This window comes from Mus caroli, chromosome 2 (genome assembly GCF_900094665.2).
Source record: "Mus caroli chromosome 2, CAROLI_EIJ_v1.1, whole genome shotgun sequence".
Lineage (NCBI taxonomy): Eukaryota > Metazoa > Chordata > Mammalia > Rodentia > Muridae > Mus > Mus caroli.
This window is the reverse complement of record NC_034571.1, coordinates 44207553-44224262: the sequence shown is the minus strand read 5'-3', so window position 1 is coordinate 44224262 and position 16710 is coordinate 44207553. Positions and strand designations below refer to the sequence as shown.

General features: G+C 40.1%; 1 protein-coding gene across 4 annotated transcripts in view; it reads right to left on the bottom strand.

Annotated features, from left to right (window-relative positions):
* Positions 1-16416, bottom strand: part of Acvr2a (activin A receptor type 2A) — an 85458-nt gene extending 69042 nt beyond the window's left edge. Inside the window, exons 1-2 of one of the 4 annotated variants that reach the window (XM_029474051.1) lie at positions 16151-16416; positions 15657-15790 (exon numbers count right to left, since the gene is read on the bottom strand). In XM_029474051.1, the coding sequence (XP_029329911.1) occupies positions 15657-15711 (55 nt within the window). In that variant the 5' untranslated portion in view covers positions 15712-15790; positions 16151-16416. Of the gene's footprint in view, positions 1-15656 lie in introns of all 4 variants that reach the window. The other 3 variants (XM_029474052.1, XM_029474050.1, XM_021182641.2) reach the window with 3 other exon arrangements.
* Between the last annotated feature and the right edge of the window lie 294 nt (positions 16417-16710).

The following is a 16710-nucleotide window of genomic DNA, read 5'->3' as shown; positions in this document are numbered from 1 at the left end:
TTTGAGTTTGAGGCCAGCCTGGTCTACAGAGTGAGTTCCAGAACAGCCAGGGCTATACAGAGAAACCCTGTCTTAAAAAAAGAAAAAAAAAAAAAAACATAATTAAAAGAGGGAAATGGTAGAGGAGAAGAATAAAGAAGGTACAATCGGCCCTCTCACTTGTCACTCTTGTAGAGATCATTTCATCTCACTGGACCAGTGGCCAACTACAGAAACTAATTCTCGGTGCCCTGGTAACCTGGTGAGCTGTCACCAACTGGGATGTGTTTTGTCCCCTAAAACACAAAGGCCAGATATAACTTCTTTTGCCATCTAAATGAGATGGGCACCTCTGAGCCTCAGCTCTGAAGCTTGTTACCATGTCACTCTGCCTTCTCTTAGGTAGTAGGCTAGCAGTCTCCTATGGACAAGCAGCATGATGTAGAAAGCAAGCAGGATTCCTGCTCATAGCTCATTTGGCTCTCACACAGATTAACAAGAAATGGAAGGGGGAATCTCACGATCAGTATCCCAAACCCTAAGAAAACAGGCTTTTAAACTTCCCGAGCATAGTACACTTCACTGTAACCTAGCTTACAAATACAACTGAAATTTTACAAAACTTTCCTTTAACTATTATGAATAACTCTTTCTGATTATTGTCCATTTTCTTTCTATTAATATGGCCATTCTACATGAATTTCAAAATGCTCTAAGGAGTTGCAACCTGTAGTTTGGGGAAAAAAACAAAACAAAACAAAACAAAAACTACCTTCCATTCTTTTCTCTCCCTCCCCATTTTTTTTCTGCCAATCTGCTCCCTAGCCATCCACAAAAAGCTTTTTGAAACCTTACCATAGGATGGTACAGAAGAACCTAGAACAGGGTAGTTTTAGAATGCAAAGTCTAGGAGGCAGAAGAGAGATCAAAAAGTACAGAAATCCTGATGATAATGAGGAGACCATTTGCTCTGAACTAAGAGAGAACAGTAAGCCCATCTTCTTTCAGAGAATGTTAATCTGAAGGGTAAAGCTTTACAGTACTGCCAGAATACAAAATAGGCAAAACAGGCATATGGATTGGTCTGGGGTGGTAGCCAACAAATGTTGACAATGATTTTGTCCAGGACTAGCTCAGTGATTAAAAGCACTGGATGCTCTTCCAGAGGATGGAGGTTTGATGCCCAGCACCCACGTAGCAGCTTAGAACCAGCTGTAAACTCCAGTTCCAGGGCATCTGACAGCATCCTCTGGCCTCTGTTTTGGCTTCTGTAGGCACCAAGCCATGCATGTGGTGAACAGGCAAACATGCAGGCAAACATCTACACACTTAAAATAGAATAACTGGCAGGGAAAAGGAAAGAAAATGTGTCTAGGTTCAAAAGTAAGTTTTGTTTAGTAATAATTTATTTCTAATTGAGAGAGATGGGCCACCTGCAAGTATCCAAGAGACTAGAAGTCTACAGATCAAATCTAGTTTGTGGCCTGGTTTCACTCAGTCTCTGAACAATGACATTTTAAAATGGTTTTAAAAAAATGAAAACAATAATACTTTGTGACATATGTATGTGAAACTGAATTTTCAGCATATACAAAGTAATTCTTATTACAAAATATTTACAGTTGTTTATTTATGTAATATTTATGGCTATCTAGCCCTTTATAAAAAATGTTTATAGACCCATCCCACCCCCAGTCCCCAGAATTTCAAAGTACTGTCAGTTCACTAACCAAAATATTAACCTTACATGTCAGACCCTGGAAAATGTGAGATGAATAATGGTCCTCTTACATATTCTGAGAGATGGCCCAGGGGTGAGTGTTAGAGGAATAAAAAGCAATTGATAGGAACTTTCAGAGAGGCAATATGGCAAATGATGAGAGTGGACAGGGTAAGAAGCAAGCATTTCTTTCATAGTTGATACTAAGTTGCTTACAGAAGTAACAACTTTATTCATTGGCAGCTTTCAAACAAATGGCTTATCATTAAGAATCACAAAATTCTGAAGTAGAGGATTTGTCATAGTTAAACCTTTACATTTCTCTGTACACTTTGAACATCATTGTATTACTTATAAACATTTGGTGACCAAAATCAAAATTTTACATTTCATGTATACTTTTTTACATGGAAATATGAGTTTCCGTGTGTAGTCTTAGATCCCCAATTAATCTTGTGAGTTGGCCATTACAAATTTTACTTCACAGTGAAGGAACTAAGGTTATACAGAATTTCTCCAAGTTCAAAGCAAACTACACATCGTTGTAGTGAGAAGTCCTAACACCTATGTTTCTTCCCTGCCAAATATTTGCTATTTTTCTTATACTAATGCAAGGATCATATAATTAATTACTATTATTAATTTCACGACAAGGGAAATTCTTAGTTATTTGTTCTAAAAGTTGCATTTGTACCAAACAACTACATTTATGCCAGCAATATTGGTTTTTATTTCTTTCACTAGCCTTTACAATGTACCATGTTCCAATGGTAAAAGATTCTGTAGTTTTAAGGGCAGGCCCAACAGCTTCTGTTCTCTAATGAGCTAAGTTGCTTTCATGACATCAATGCAAGACTACTAACTATAAAAATGTCACTTAAATCAAGGCTGATAAATATGTTACTACAGTCTCTGATATGGGGATGTACTTGGGCAACAGTAAGAAAGCCTGTAGAGAACAGATAAAACTCAGTTTCACTCTCTTCATTAGAAATGAAGGCTGCCTACACTTCTCTAATCCTAACCTAGGCTTCACTTCTGCCTATAAACTGGGGACAGCATAGGTCTTCTTAGGCCTACCATCCAGATGGAGGAAGGCATGTGACAGTTTATTAGACCCCACCAGCACTCAAAACTTCCTACTTTAATTACCTCTATTATTTCTAGCTCTCTCGGCTAATAAGCAATCTCTATTTACATTTTAACAACAACAACAAAAAAGGAAGTAGTAATTAATTCCCAATTCAACACCAGGTTTATATAATTTTTAAGGAAGTAAAGAAGAGAATAAGAAAAGGTTATTACCAAATAAGATTTGTTACATAACTTTATACAGACTAAAAGGATGGTTAGGGCAGCCACCACTCACTGTTCAAACCTGGGGAAAGGGCAGGCTCCTCTGGTTTCCCCACTCTGCACTACTCTGAAGGAAATCAAGGTTTTCCTCATCAAGGCAGCTGCTAGTGAACTTCTGCCCTAGGAAGAGTTTGTCTCCATGCACCAAGTACACCTGTCTCCATCAAACAGTTCAGGCTACAAATGTCTCCAAATAAAATACCAAGCTGACTATGTAGTTAAAGGCTGAAGCCCTGAGGAAAACTACCAGGCCAAAGTACAATTTATCTCTTCAGCATGTATATAAGATCTCCATATCCTGAAAAGATAAATTTTTAAGTAAATAAACTTCTAAGAAGATAAATTAATAAGGATGAAGATACAAGATACACTTACATTTTTACTTCTGAATCCTCAACCATGTCCATAAAACAGTATACCGTATGTTTAGAACACTGAGTTAGCAATTTTTTTAAAAAGTGGATATATGAAGAGAAAAATAAGAATATGAAATAGATATCATATGCACAAAAGTAATAGACAGGAGTGTTACCAAAACACAATAAACTAGCCTGGGTTTGATCATCTCTTTTGTAGGTTGGTCTGTTCATTGATTAGTTTAGTTTTGGGTTTTTAGTAATTACAAATTGGGGGAAGGGTGATGTTAAAGGGACTGATAATTACAGACAAGTTTCCTACAATACAATCAGATATTGTGAAAGACCAGAAGAGGCCTTAAACAGCCTCTCCAGCTTACACTCATATGAGAAGCTGCTTAGTGGTCTCCCTCTGCCTCTGTACACTCTTATCTGCCAACAGTTATTAACCAAATCATTTCCTCTTTAAACCTCTTTACTTCCCAGTGTTCTTTGCATTTTATTCTAACTCCTACCTCTGTTAGTCCTATTTGATCTTACCCCTACCTCTCTCTACCATCCACCCCCCTCCCCAAATTTCTTCAGACAGCCAGTTAAGTACCTACGGACTTTCTACTTGGTGTAAGGAACTGGGTCATGTCATGGGGTACACTGTAAGGAAGGGAGGGGACACTTCTTCCCATACTGAGCTTGCACACTAGCAATAATAAAAAAACAAGAAAACCAAGGTAAATAATTAGAGAATGCAATGTGTGACATGAGGCAAATGATGTCTTAAGCTCTCACCACCTCTTAATTTCTGACAGCACATTCAGAAATGCATAATTATTTGATTCATTTCACTACATGTTTATCACAAGAGCTCCATAGGACATAACCATGTCAGTATTGTTCACTGCAGCACCGAAACACTTAGCATTGACCATTATGATGGTCTCTATATGCTTGGTTCAGGGAGTGGCACTATTAGGAGGTGTGTGTGACCTTGTTGAAGTAGGTGTGTCACTGTGTATATGAGCTTTAATACCCTGTCCTAGCTCCCTGAAAGTCAGGATTCTCCTAGTGGCCTTCAGATGAAGACGTAGAACTCTCAGCTCTGCCTGCAGCATGCCTGCCTGGACGCTGCCATGTTCTAGCCTTGATGATAACCTCTGAACTTGTTAGCCATCTCCAATTAAATGTTGTCCTTATAAGAGTTGTCTGGTCTGTTCACAGCAGTAAAACCCTAAGACAACCATGTATCCACATGTTTATCTATTAAATGAAGAGGTTATCAATATTATCTACTTTAATTCAGGAATGAGTAAAATAAGGTCTTGATGTTGTTAAAAGTCAAAAATGAATTGAGTGGCATACACTTTTAAGTCCCAAATATATATTTAAAATACTAATGTTTGCCAGATGGTAGTGGTACATGCCTTTAATTCTGGCACTCAGAAGGCAGAAGCAGTTGGATGTACAGAGAGAGGGAGTTCTAGGTCAGGGCTACACAGAGAAACCCTGAGTTGAAAAACATACATACACACACACACACACACACACACACACACACACACACACACATATATATATATACACACACACACACATACATAAATTTAATTAAAAAATAAAATTAAAATAAATAGATAAAATACCAATGTTTGGTTTGGTTTGGTGAGTTTCCTATAGCTCAACCTAGCCTCAAACTCATTACTGAGCCTTCTGCCTCTTCAAGTACTGAGAGTACAAGCCTATGTCATACCTTTTACTTGCTGCTAGGGAACTGAACCCAGGGCTCCATGCTCCGTGGGTAAGCATTTCATCAATTGAGCTACATCCTAGTCTTCAAAATATTTATCTTTAAAATTCAAACAACTCGGAGCTGGAGTGATAGCTCACCGGTTAAGAGCACTGACTGCTCTTCCAGAGGTCTTAAGTTCAATTCCCAGCAACCACATGGTGGCTCACAACTGTCTGCAATGGGACCCGGTGCCCTCTTCTGGTGTGTCTGAAGACATTTACAGTGTATTCACATATATAAAATAAAAATAAAAACCTTTAAAAACATTCAAACAAAAGATTCAATGGGTAACAGTGCTTGCTCTACAAGCACAAGGATCTGAATACTCAACACATGCTCTGTCATGGCAGCAAGTGCCTATAACTCTAACACTGGGGAGGCAAAGACAGACTTAACTATTCCTTTACAGGGTGCCATGTTCCAATAGTAAAAGATTCTGAAAATGTAAAGGCAGGGCAGGGCTAACAGCTTCTGTTCTCTAGTTTAATGATGTGAGTCCCTTTCATGACATCAATACAAAGCTGCTAACTATAAATAAAATGTCACTTAAATCAAGGCTTGTAAATATATGTCACCAGTCTAAACAGAACTAGTTTCTGATATGGGGATGTTCTTGAACCAGCCTCACCGATAAGGAAAACAGTCTCATATGAGCATCTGGTTCAGTGAGAGACCACCCAGGTCTCAAGGCAAAAAAGAAGACAGCAATAAAGGAAGAAACCCAGAGACCTGCTTTGCCTCTACATGCACATGCACATGCACATGAACTAGAGCACACACTCTCATGGGCATTCACCACACATTCCAGCACACACATACAAATCAATTAGTAAAATAATCCTAGCACTGTGAAGATACAATCAGAAAGATCAAGAATTCATGGCCACTCTCAGCTATGCAGTAATTTTGAAGACAGTCTAGGCTATATGACCTTTCATCTAAAAGAATTTTAAAAATACTGACCAATTAATCTTTAAAAACTTAAGAAACCCTCAAAGTTGGTGGGCTGGAGAGATGGGTCAGTGGTTAAGGGAACTATCTATCTGCTCTTCAAGAATTCCTGAGTTCAATTCCCAGCAACCACATGGTGGCTCACAATCATCTACAATGGGATCTGTGGCCCTCTTCTGGGACACAGGTATACATTCAAATAGAATACTCATATACATAAAATAAATCTTTAAAAAAAGAAGAAAAGAAAAAGAAACCTTCAAAGTTTACCTTTGCATAAAAAAGTTTTAAAAAAAAATACCTAATACTTAAATGTAGTTGTTCGAGAAGAATATTTCAAATTCCATCAGATAAGATATTTATCTTAATGTTTTGTTTTTACTTTTGTTTTTCTGAGACAGGGTTTGGCTGTTTCGCTCAAGCTGGCCTGCTACTATGTAGCCCAGGCTAACTTCAAAATCACTGCAATCTCTCTGCCTCAATCCATGCTAAAACAAGTGAACTTTAAAGAAATCCTGGTTTAAAACAAAACAAACTCCCAAAAAGCCCCCCAAAAAAACCTCTATCTGAAGATTCTAGGTAATCCTAGTACCTCTCGGGCATTCTATACTTACAATTTCTTTGGCTAAATTATTGTTAGAATATTGCTTTGCTGTAATTGCTCAGTAACTTGACTAAAAATTTAAAAATATCTCCCAAGAACTGAACCTATATTTTAAATGTCTTATATACTATGTCCTTCTAAATTAGACTCAAAGATTACTAACATATGTTAACGTTATTCTGGAGCAGCTACTATGTTATTTAGTGTATTTCATTTAATACAACTTGGCTTATAAATTTTAAAATGTAACCTCAGAGTTTTAGGAACTTGCCAAGCTCTCAGAACTCACCCACTCCCAGTCACCTTGAAATGTGTTAGAGTATAAGTTTGATATAGCACCTATACTCATAAAGATGTGAACAAGAGATATTTTTTTTTTTGCCAATTAATGGTATTATAGAGTAGGGGGAGGGTCTTATTCTAAAGGTCAGGCTGGTCCAGAACTCACTAAGTAGCCTACACTGTCCTTGAAATCATGGCAATCCTCCTACCTCAGCTTTACAAATGCTGAGATTACATGAGTGAACCACCACACTTGTAATATTTCTACCAAATATAAATTTTAAAATCAGTAATTCTAACTAAGAATGAAGCTTATAATTTTTTAAAGCTCCAAGTTTTGTAACAGGCATATTTTATTACAATATATAAAGAGCTGACATGTTCTAAAACAATCTGTCCCCACATGTGCAGCCAGTCCTTCTAGTTGCTGTCTTCCTGCTTTACATGTGCTTCTTTCAGCAACACTGGAAAGTAAAGTTAAACCCAGTAAGAGTGCAAACAAATGAAAACTGGTTTGTTTGCTTGCTTATTTGTCTGTTTGTTGTCTCATCCAGAAGAACAGCCTATGGAACAGGTAGACTTCAGGCATGAACAGCACCAACTTCAGCAAAGACCTTAGTGTGCTTGTGTAGAGCAGTGTTACTGTGAGGAATACCTCACATAAATTAAGAATGGAAACTAGATATCACCAGTAAGAATTAAAAGTGTAACTACTAGAAGGTAACTATCCTCTAAGCACAAACATGCAGAACCATTAATGTTCAGAATCATTTCTGACACCACAATGGAGATATTTTCATTGGTGTTTTTCCTTTCACAATATCATTACCGGCTAGAGAGATGGCTCTGTGGTTAAGAGCACCAACTGCTCTTCCAGAGGTCCTGAGTCCAATTCCCAGCAACCACATGCTGGCTCACAACCATCTGTAATGGGATCTGATGCCCTCTTCTGGTGTGTCTGAAGACAGCAATGGTGTACTCACATACATTAAATAAATAAACAAATAATGTCATTACATTTTTCTCATGGGTTTTAGTACCCTTTTATTTTTCTAAATTCGCATGTGTACTTTTATTCATATTTACCATGTAAATCCATAGCCACCTAGACACTTACTTAGCTATAAAAAAGTTTCTAACTCCTTCTGGCCTGTTACTTCCTTACCACTTGTATTAGTAATGTTATCATCTACCTTAATCTTCACATTGCTTTTCTGTCCTGTACTCCAAATATATGGATCCAGGACATCCCTCAGGATCTTTATCATCCCCTCCAAGGGCATCTCAGTTTCTGATCTCCCATCTGAATTTATGCCCTCAGCTGAGACTGCATATCTCTTTAAGCAAAACATAAGCATTCTTCAGGACTCCAATCTTTCCTTCAGATGAGGTCTACCCCACCTTACCTTCCAATCTTTCTCGAGTTAATGTTAAAGTATCACCTATGATTTTGATGCTCCTTCGTGGCCTTTCCTTCACATTCCATAAACATCCTTTTAAATTTCCTGTTAAGATCTTGTATTCCCAATATCTATTTCTGCTAATAGTATTTTCTGAGTGAAAAACTCTAAACATCCCCAACATACAAGGAGGTACTAAAACAGAATTGGACTGTAATTTAAACAACTGGACCAGAAGAAAAAAGGAGTCCAAAGAGTCAGGTCCAAGTTCTCCCCTAGGACAGTCTGCTCTGTATTCCACGAACTGGCACATACTATTAGAGATTAATTTTAAAGCCATTTTGGTACATTTTTTTCAATCCCATTCAAACAGTACAGGGCAGAGGGAATAAGGGAATTGTAGAACTAGATGGGTGTTTTTGACAATAAAAGTCAATTAGTTAGTCACTGACTGAATTGACCACACTCAACTTTTTTAAAATTTTACTTTGTTCTGTGTGTATGGGTGTTTGGTCTGCATCTAAGGCTGGGTATTACCTCCATGCCTGCCACCCACAGAGGCCAGAAGAAAGTGCCAGATCTCCTGGGATTGGTGTTAAAGAGTTGTGAGGCACCATGGGAGTGCTGGAAACTAACTAAACCCAAGCTCCCTTAACTGATGAGACACCTCTCCAGCCCCAATACTCATCATTTTTAAATGAAACAAAATATAGTAATAAATAAAAGTATCCCTCCTGTATACAGTAAGAGTAAATAATCCATGAAGCTTTATTCTGACGTACACACAGACACCATCACATGGAAACTAAGTCATGATACAATGTAAAATTCTCACTGTGGATTAGTTTAAAAATTAGGAACATCAATGAACTTGAAGATATTGAAGATTCTTTATAAATCTACATAATTCAAATTCTAACAAAATGCTAATCTAAGGATTAAAGACAAAGCATTTTTAAAGCAAATGGAACTTAAGAATATCAAAACAACCACTAGCAAAATGTATTTTCTTAATAATATGTCACTATTGTGATCAAATCCTGAGAAATTGGAAAGCTTTTAGGGAATCACCTAACCCAAGCTCGTTACTTATTAACATAAAAAGAAATCTATGCACCAAACATGCAAAACAGTTCCATTTCATTCCCTAAATAAGTGTTTTCTGAGTAGCTACTGTATGCCAGGGTGGACACACAGTGGTTAAAGGAGCTCTTCAGAAAATAAAGACAGCAAGGTAAGCATTTGTACTAGCTTCAACAGTAAACTAGCCAGTGGACATTTACCACAATTACTGAAACTAAGGTCACTCCAAAGTGTTAAAGAGCAAAAGCTACTACACCTCAGTAGAAGTTAGGTGGCAGAGAAAATATTTCTAAGGATAACACTTTTCAATCTTAAAAATAACAGGAGTTAACTGGATAAAGTAAGAAGAAACAACACACACCATGGCACAAGGCACACAATAAAAGGTAACTGCATTTTGAGTTTTTAAGACTGGAGTACTGAACTCATGAGGAGTGGCAACATTGTTGGAGTGCTTGCCAGGTGTGGTGGCAAAGGAAGGTGGACCTCTGAGTTCAAGGCCGGGTCAGTCTACACAGAATCCAGGCTAGCCAAAGGTGCACAGGGAAGCCCTGTCTCAAAACAAAAACAACAACAAAACCCCACACTAGCACTCATGTGCCACCTCATCAAACCACTTCCTCAAGTGTATACCATTTTGTAGAGCACAAGAAAATGAACCAAGTTTGACAAAGATGTGAAGCTAATTTAAACCAAGGAAACTTGAGTTTGGAATGCAGAGTCTTAACCATTGTACCAAGCGGTTAGAAAAAGCAAGAATGATGAAGGACCAAATGATGGAGAACCCAATATGTCACTATGCTAAAGGTGATTCTGTCAGTGAAAGACTGTAAGCAAGACTGAGTGATTGGCTGATTTTTTTTTTTAAGATAGGTTTTCACTATGTAAATCAAACCAGGCTGGAACTTGCTGAGACCTTCCTGCTTCTGCCTACCATGTGCTGGGAGCAGCATAGCCAGCCTCGGATTTCTTTTTTAAAGAGACTAGGTTGGGGGCAGGATGGGGTGGGGGCGGGAGGGGGGGGAGAGAAGTAGTAGCTTTGGGAGGAAAGTAATAGCTTGGGGGCAGAAAAACAAAAACAAAACAACAACAACAAAACTAGATACTCCTATTTAAAAAGATGTAACAGTGTGAGTAGAAGGAAGACATACGAGCTAGACTGCTCTAGCACTCACAACCACATTTTTGTTCACTCTGCATAAAAATCTCCCAATATTTTTTTTCTGAGCCCATCATACTAACAGTTCAAAAATTTCAGCTGCAGAGAACTACGTAATTCTTTTAAGTCCCTTTATTAAGCAAAGCCTAACCACTAGATGCACTGGGTATACATGACAGTGACTGAAATATCTGGTCAAGAATGACAGAATGCCAACTACCATCGACAATAGTTTTCTTGTCTTCTTCCTTTATACTCTATTCCTGGAACTTTCATCTTCAATAGTCAATTTAAATCAATGTTCTGTCTAGACATGACTGTTACAACCTAACAGAATTAAATCTACAACAGAGGAACTCTAATGTGGGCCCATCAGTGGCAATAAATCCACTCACAAGTCTGGTCAAATTTTGGCTTAAACAGACAATGAACAAAGCACAGTAAGAGATTTTTAAAAGGCAGCAATGAGAAAAACCCTGAATATGAAAAAGAAAATAGGAACAATTTGAAGTTCAAACCAGAGATGTACACTACTCTCAATATGTGTGATAGTCCAAAACTCACCAAATGAAAGAACAGTGGGAAAGACTATGAAGGGGCTGGAGAGATGGCTCAGCATCAGAACACTGGCTGCTCTTCCAGAGGACCAGTGTTCTGTTTCTAGCACCCACATAAAGCCAACAGCTTGTCTATAACTCCAACTCATGTACGAATAGTCACATGCAGACACACACACATCAACATACAATTGAAAATAAGAATAATTTTTTTTTAAAAAAAGGACTATCTGATCTCAAACATCCTAGATTCTCTTTAATGGTATAGTACCACATAATTCTCATCTTGCCTGCCTACCTTAAGTTTTTAAAACCCAGAGTTCAAAACAAGGTAAGCATTTATTAATTACAATCAAGATTTAAACTTAAACAGGACAAAGGTCTTTAAAGGACTATAGAATAGTACTTGATGTGTTTTAAATGAGTGTAATGGTAACCAAAAGCCAGCTAATTAGCCACAAAAAAAAATTATACCATCAAGAAATCACTTTAAAAAATTTTAAGTTAAGTAAAGGAAATATCCTTTTTGAAATAATGAACTTATCTAACCTAACCCTAACACTTATACCTTGGAATTACTTAGGTAATGCATTCATTCTTAATCTACATGATACAAAACTTTTTAGACAACATGTTTAGCACACACTGCCCACAGCCATGCAGTTCCAGAATTTCAATAAGAATAAAAGGAAAGATCTTAAAAGGTGAGAATACCAGATCAAAAACAAATATGGCTCAACATGATACCCTGGCCAATTATCCATCATGTCCATGAACAAGGGTGTTCATGAACTGTCAGAATAGACCACTAGAGACTTTATTCACAACTCTCAGCAGAATACTATAAATGACATATCAGGATGAAATAATGTAGAATGAGAACTTACTTTCCTAATGCAATCACTAATTTCCTAATGCAATTCTAAATGTAAACGATAATGAAACCTTCTAACAGTCACCTGGATTTCACCAATACCCTGTACTAGTAAAACTTTGACAACTGACTTTGATGGGAAGGAGCCCAGAGTTCCTTCACTAACATATTTATGCTTTTAAAGCTTAAGAATTTAAAAGTTGGCTCCTCAATCTGAGCACTGCTCGCTCACACTTTGAGATAGATAATTCTTGTTGTAGTAGCTGTCCTGTGCAGTGGAGAATGGTAGCAACATCCTTGCCTTCCACCCACTAGGTGCCAAGTAAGCATTCCCTCCCCAATTTTGACAAATAAAAAATTTCTCCAGATGCCTCTCCTGAGGAAGAGAGACCAGCATGGGAACCACTAGCTCAGATCATAAACAGGAAAAGTCTCAAAGTGGAATGCGGGAGGGAGAATTTGCTTTGCTTTTTCATCTAGTCTGTATGTTTCAGCATACTATACTGGGATTTAACAGCATATATGTTAAGAGATTTCTACCTTTAAGAAACAAAGCACTGAGCTGGAGAAGCAGTTTGGCACATAAAGAGTATTTGCTGCTCTTCTAGAGGACCAGAGTTCAGTTCCCAGCACCTATATTAGACAGCTCATAACTAATTCCAGAGGCCTGACACCTATGTCTCCATGCATTTACGTGCACATGCCACCCACAAGCAGACACACACCTACACATAATTAAGACTAGTAAAAATAAGTCTCTTCTCTACAAAAGTGAAAGCAAAGGGACAAAAGAAAAAGTGTTACTATTTATCATTTGTTAACCAACATTCAGAAGCTCTCCCTCCAACTACACAGTGATGCCTAGCTATCAACTACTGTTATTTCTGCTCTTCTTTATGAATATACTGACCATACATGCTGTTACCATGGAATCCAAAAGAATCAAATTCATAGCCATTCAAATCCCACCAGAGCTTTCAGCGCCTGAGGTAGAGTAAACCTCAGTACTGGGCAGGGTTAAACTCAGCCTCACAGTTTTACAACTTGTGAGAAAAACGCGCAAATTCGCCATGATGCTTCAAACAGTAAAAAGCAGATTTGTGTTTTGAAACAGACTCTAAAGAAGGATAAAGAGGAATAAAAATTAAAAATCATAGGGAATCTGAAGGCATTCCAGGATGAGGGCAAAACTTAAAATGTTTCTCCTGGAATGAGAGCAAGGAGGAAATTATACACTTGGCCATATCCTACAGGAATAGTCTGCATAATCAGTCTCCATAGCACATACCATGGGATGGAAGCTGAAAAAAACCAAAGTCTAAAAAACAGTTAAAAACCAGCAACCATAGATCCTTCCTGAAAACCTGGAAGAAACACATTCCTTACTACTGTTTCCCATTTGACTTTTTTAAGTCAGATACCCAGAAACAAACTGGTAATTTAGTAAATTACTTAATTCTAATAAAAATAGCCACCCTCTGCTTCCAGTGCCAGATTACACATTACACAGAAAAATCAATTAAAAGGCACCACACACATACACAGAGAGAGAGAGAGAGAGAGAGAAACCTTTTAAGAGTGCACTTGATTCCTGACAAAGTCCTTTAAATTTTTTTTTACATTTTAAGCACAAACACACCTTCATGTATCAATATGGATAAAGCTTTTCAAATTATTTCAATGGATTATCTATATGTTCTATAACAGCAGAACTTCTCAACCTGGAAACGTTTGCTATTAGCCTGTGAGTGAGCCCAGTGAAAATAATCGCAAAGGGAACTACTGCTCTGTTCCTCTTCCTCCGAGCCAAGCAGAGGAAGCTGTAAGATCTGTAGTGTCAGCTTGCTTTTCCAGGAGTGATACCTCGGGGTTGCTCAAGAATAACCTCCCTCACCAATTAATGAGACTCAGGTGGGTTTGAGAAAGAATAATGTCCACAGTCGTTGGTCAGTGGCCATGATGCCCCTCCTCCTCAAGGGCAGATCAGAAAAAAAGGAGACCTAAGCAGGAGTTTACCAGCTAGATATATAGGGTCAGGGGGAAAAGCACTATGAGGGGGAAAAACTACAGGGTTAAGTCGGTTCAGAAAAGCAAGATGTTTAACATCATCAAAGCTTTCATTCATTTCAGACACCATTGTTTAGCTTGCTCTCTAAACCGAGCACAAAAAGAACTGTCCGCCTGCCTTAAGCATGTTCCTTCTTCCATTTAAACAGACATGATTCTTTTGGTTAATCTCTGGCAATGATCGCCATTTCACAACACATTCAGCCCACCCGGAACTGATCAATACCACTACAGACATAAGACTAGACTTTATCCATTTATTAACCACAAGGAAATGTACCATTCAGCAAAATTCTATACATTACAAAAGATTCTATTAAAAGGGGGGTGGGGTAGGGAAGATGGACACACACACAACAGAGAGGTACACAAAGAAAAGACTACCACCTTCTAATTTCCCTGTGACATACGAGGGAATGACACAGCCATGAAACCTGTCAATTTGTCCCCCACCCCTCCTGTTTGCCACAACCTAGGAAGTATACACTGAATTTTTATAATGAATGCATTCACTGTGACTTTTAAACTGTTTCATCCCTCCAACTAACTCTCCGGTTAAGTGCATTTGCACACCTTTCAGCTAGATGTATGTATGCATTTCCAGAATTTCAATACAAAAGCCTAGTTTTTCCAACCACTGGTTGCAACCATACAACATCTTCACATAATCAAATTTTTCAGATATAAAATGGCCAGAGTATTCTCCTAACCTTGAGTTAAAAAAAAAAAAGAAAAAGAAAAAGAAATACATCTCACAAGAACAGCATATTTAACATGAACACAATTTCACATGGCCTGTTCTTAACTGAAAACAACGTGTCGGTGCAAAGCGTTTAAAATAAGTATTCCGTAGGTAAGCAGAATCTACGCCTGAAAAGAGCACCCAAATGGTGGGTGAAAGCCAGCACACACCACCAACACACAGCAGCATACCTCTTCTGCACTGGGTTAGGGTTAATACTCCGGCAACTAAAACTATTTTTAACACTACTGGACAATGTAGTTGGAGAAGACGTGAGAGGAGACCTAGATTAAATCGCTGATAGGATGCATTGTTTCTCACAGTCAAAATTAAACACCAGCTCACTTGATCTATGTCTCGATATTCACCGGTGAAGCACTAATTAGATGACGACCAAAACCGGTCCTTGTTTTGGAACAGCTTAGGCTAAATGACATTTTGGAATACCTCCTTCTGGGTCTCAAACCTTTACATAAATTTTCACTTGTGGTATTTGCGGCTTGAACAGCAACCCAACCAGCGCTGTCATCGAGTGTTATGGCCACAAACCATGACTTTCTCACTTGCACAACAACACAGCACTCAACCTATCAGTTCGCCAAACCAACCCAAAACAAGTGGAATTCATGGGGAATTTGAGATGATCCGGGCTGCGGGTTTAGGCGCGGGAAAAGCCTCGGCCCGAGAACTGCCCAGCCGACGGCAGCCGGCCACAGCCCCGCCGCGCCGGCTCCTCCACCTACCTGAAGAGCAAGAGATAAGAAAGACGGCGAACGCCAACTTTGCAGCAGCTCCCATTTTCCCGAGGCGCCGGAGAAGCCGTAGGAAGTTCTCGCTAGATATCCAGTTCCCTGGGTCTTCCTCGGAGACAAACCTCCTGGTGTAAAATCAACCGTCATAAAACATATTCGGAAGCCCCAAGGCGGGGGGGAGGGGGAAGCAAAAACGTTCACAGGGTTGAAAAAAAAGGATTAAAAAAAAAAAAAGGCACAACAATTTAAAAAAATGTACCACGGGGGAAAAACCGCCACATACACGCACAACACACCAAACCAAACAACGAAAAGCCAACAACAACAAAAGCGGGTTGGAATCACTGTCAAAATCACTGTCAGCTCCGCTCGCCTCTCGCGTCTCAGCGAACAAAACGCCTGGCTGAGGCGACGAGGCGGCGGCGGCGGCGCCCGCAGCCGCCCGGACGGTCCGGGAGCCGAGCTGCTCCGACGTCCGGACCGACCTTCAACCCGGACACCCAAAGTCCGCGGACCACGGTAGCCGAGCTCGCGGCGGTGGCGGTGCGAGGCGGCCGCGGGAGACGGCGACGGGAGAGACGGTGGCGCAGGCGGCGGCCAAGTTCTGGTCCAGGCTGTGGCTCCGGCTCCCGGCTCCCGGCTCGGCCGCGTTTTCGGTCTCCTGGCCTCCGCCGGCCCCGCCCCCTACACTTCCGGTTCCGTCCTGAAGCTGGAAGCCAGGCGCGGCGGAGAAACGCTCCGCGGCGGCGGTGGCGGCGGCGGCGGGAGCGGCGGCCGGGCGCAGCGCGCGTGCCGGGCGGCGAGCGCGAGGAGATTGTCCCGGAGGCGGGGCGAGCCGGAGGGGCGGGGCCGGAGCCGGAGCGCGCTCCGCGAGGCCTGCGGGAACCGAGACCGAGCAGACGGGACGGCGGGCCCTGCGGGTGCCCGCCGCGGCCCCGAGACGCCCGGCGTGCCCAGTTGCGGTGCCCGCCCGGGCGCGAGAGCCGGGGCGCCCGAGCGGGATGGGCGATGCTAAGGCCGACTGCGGCGCCCAGCCTTTCCTCTG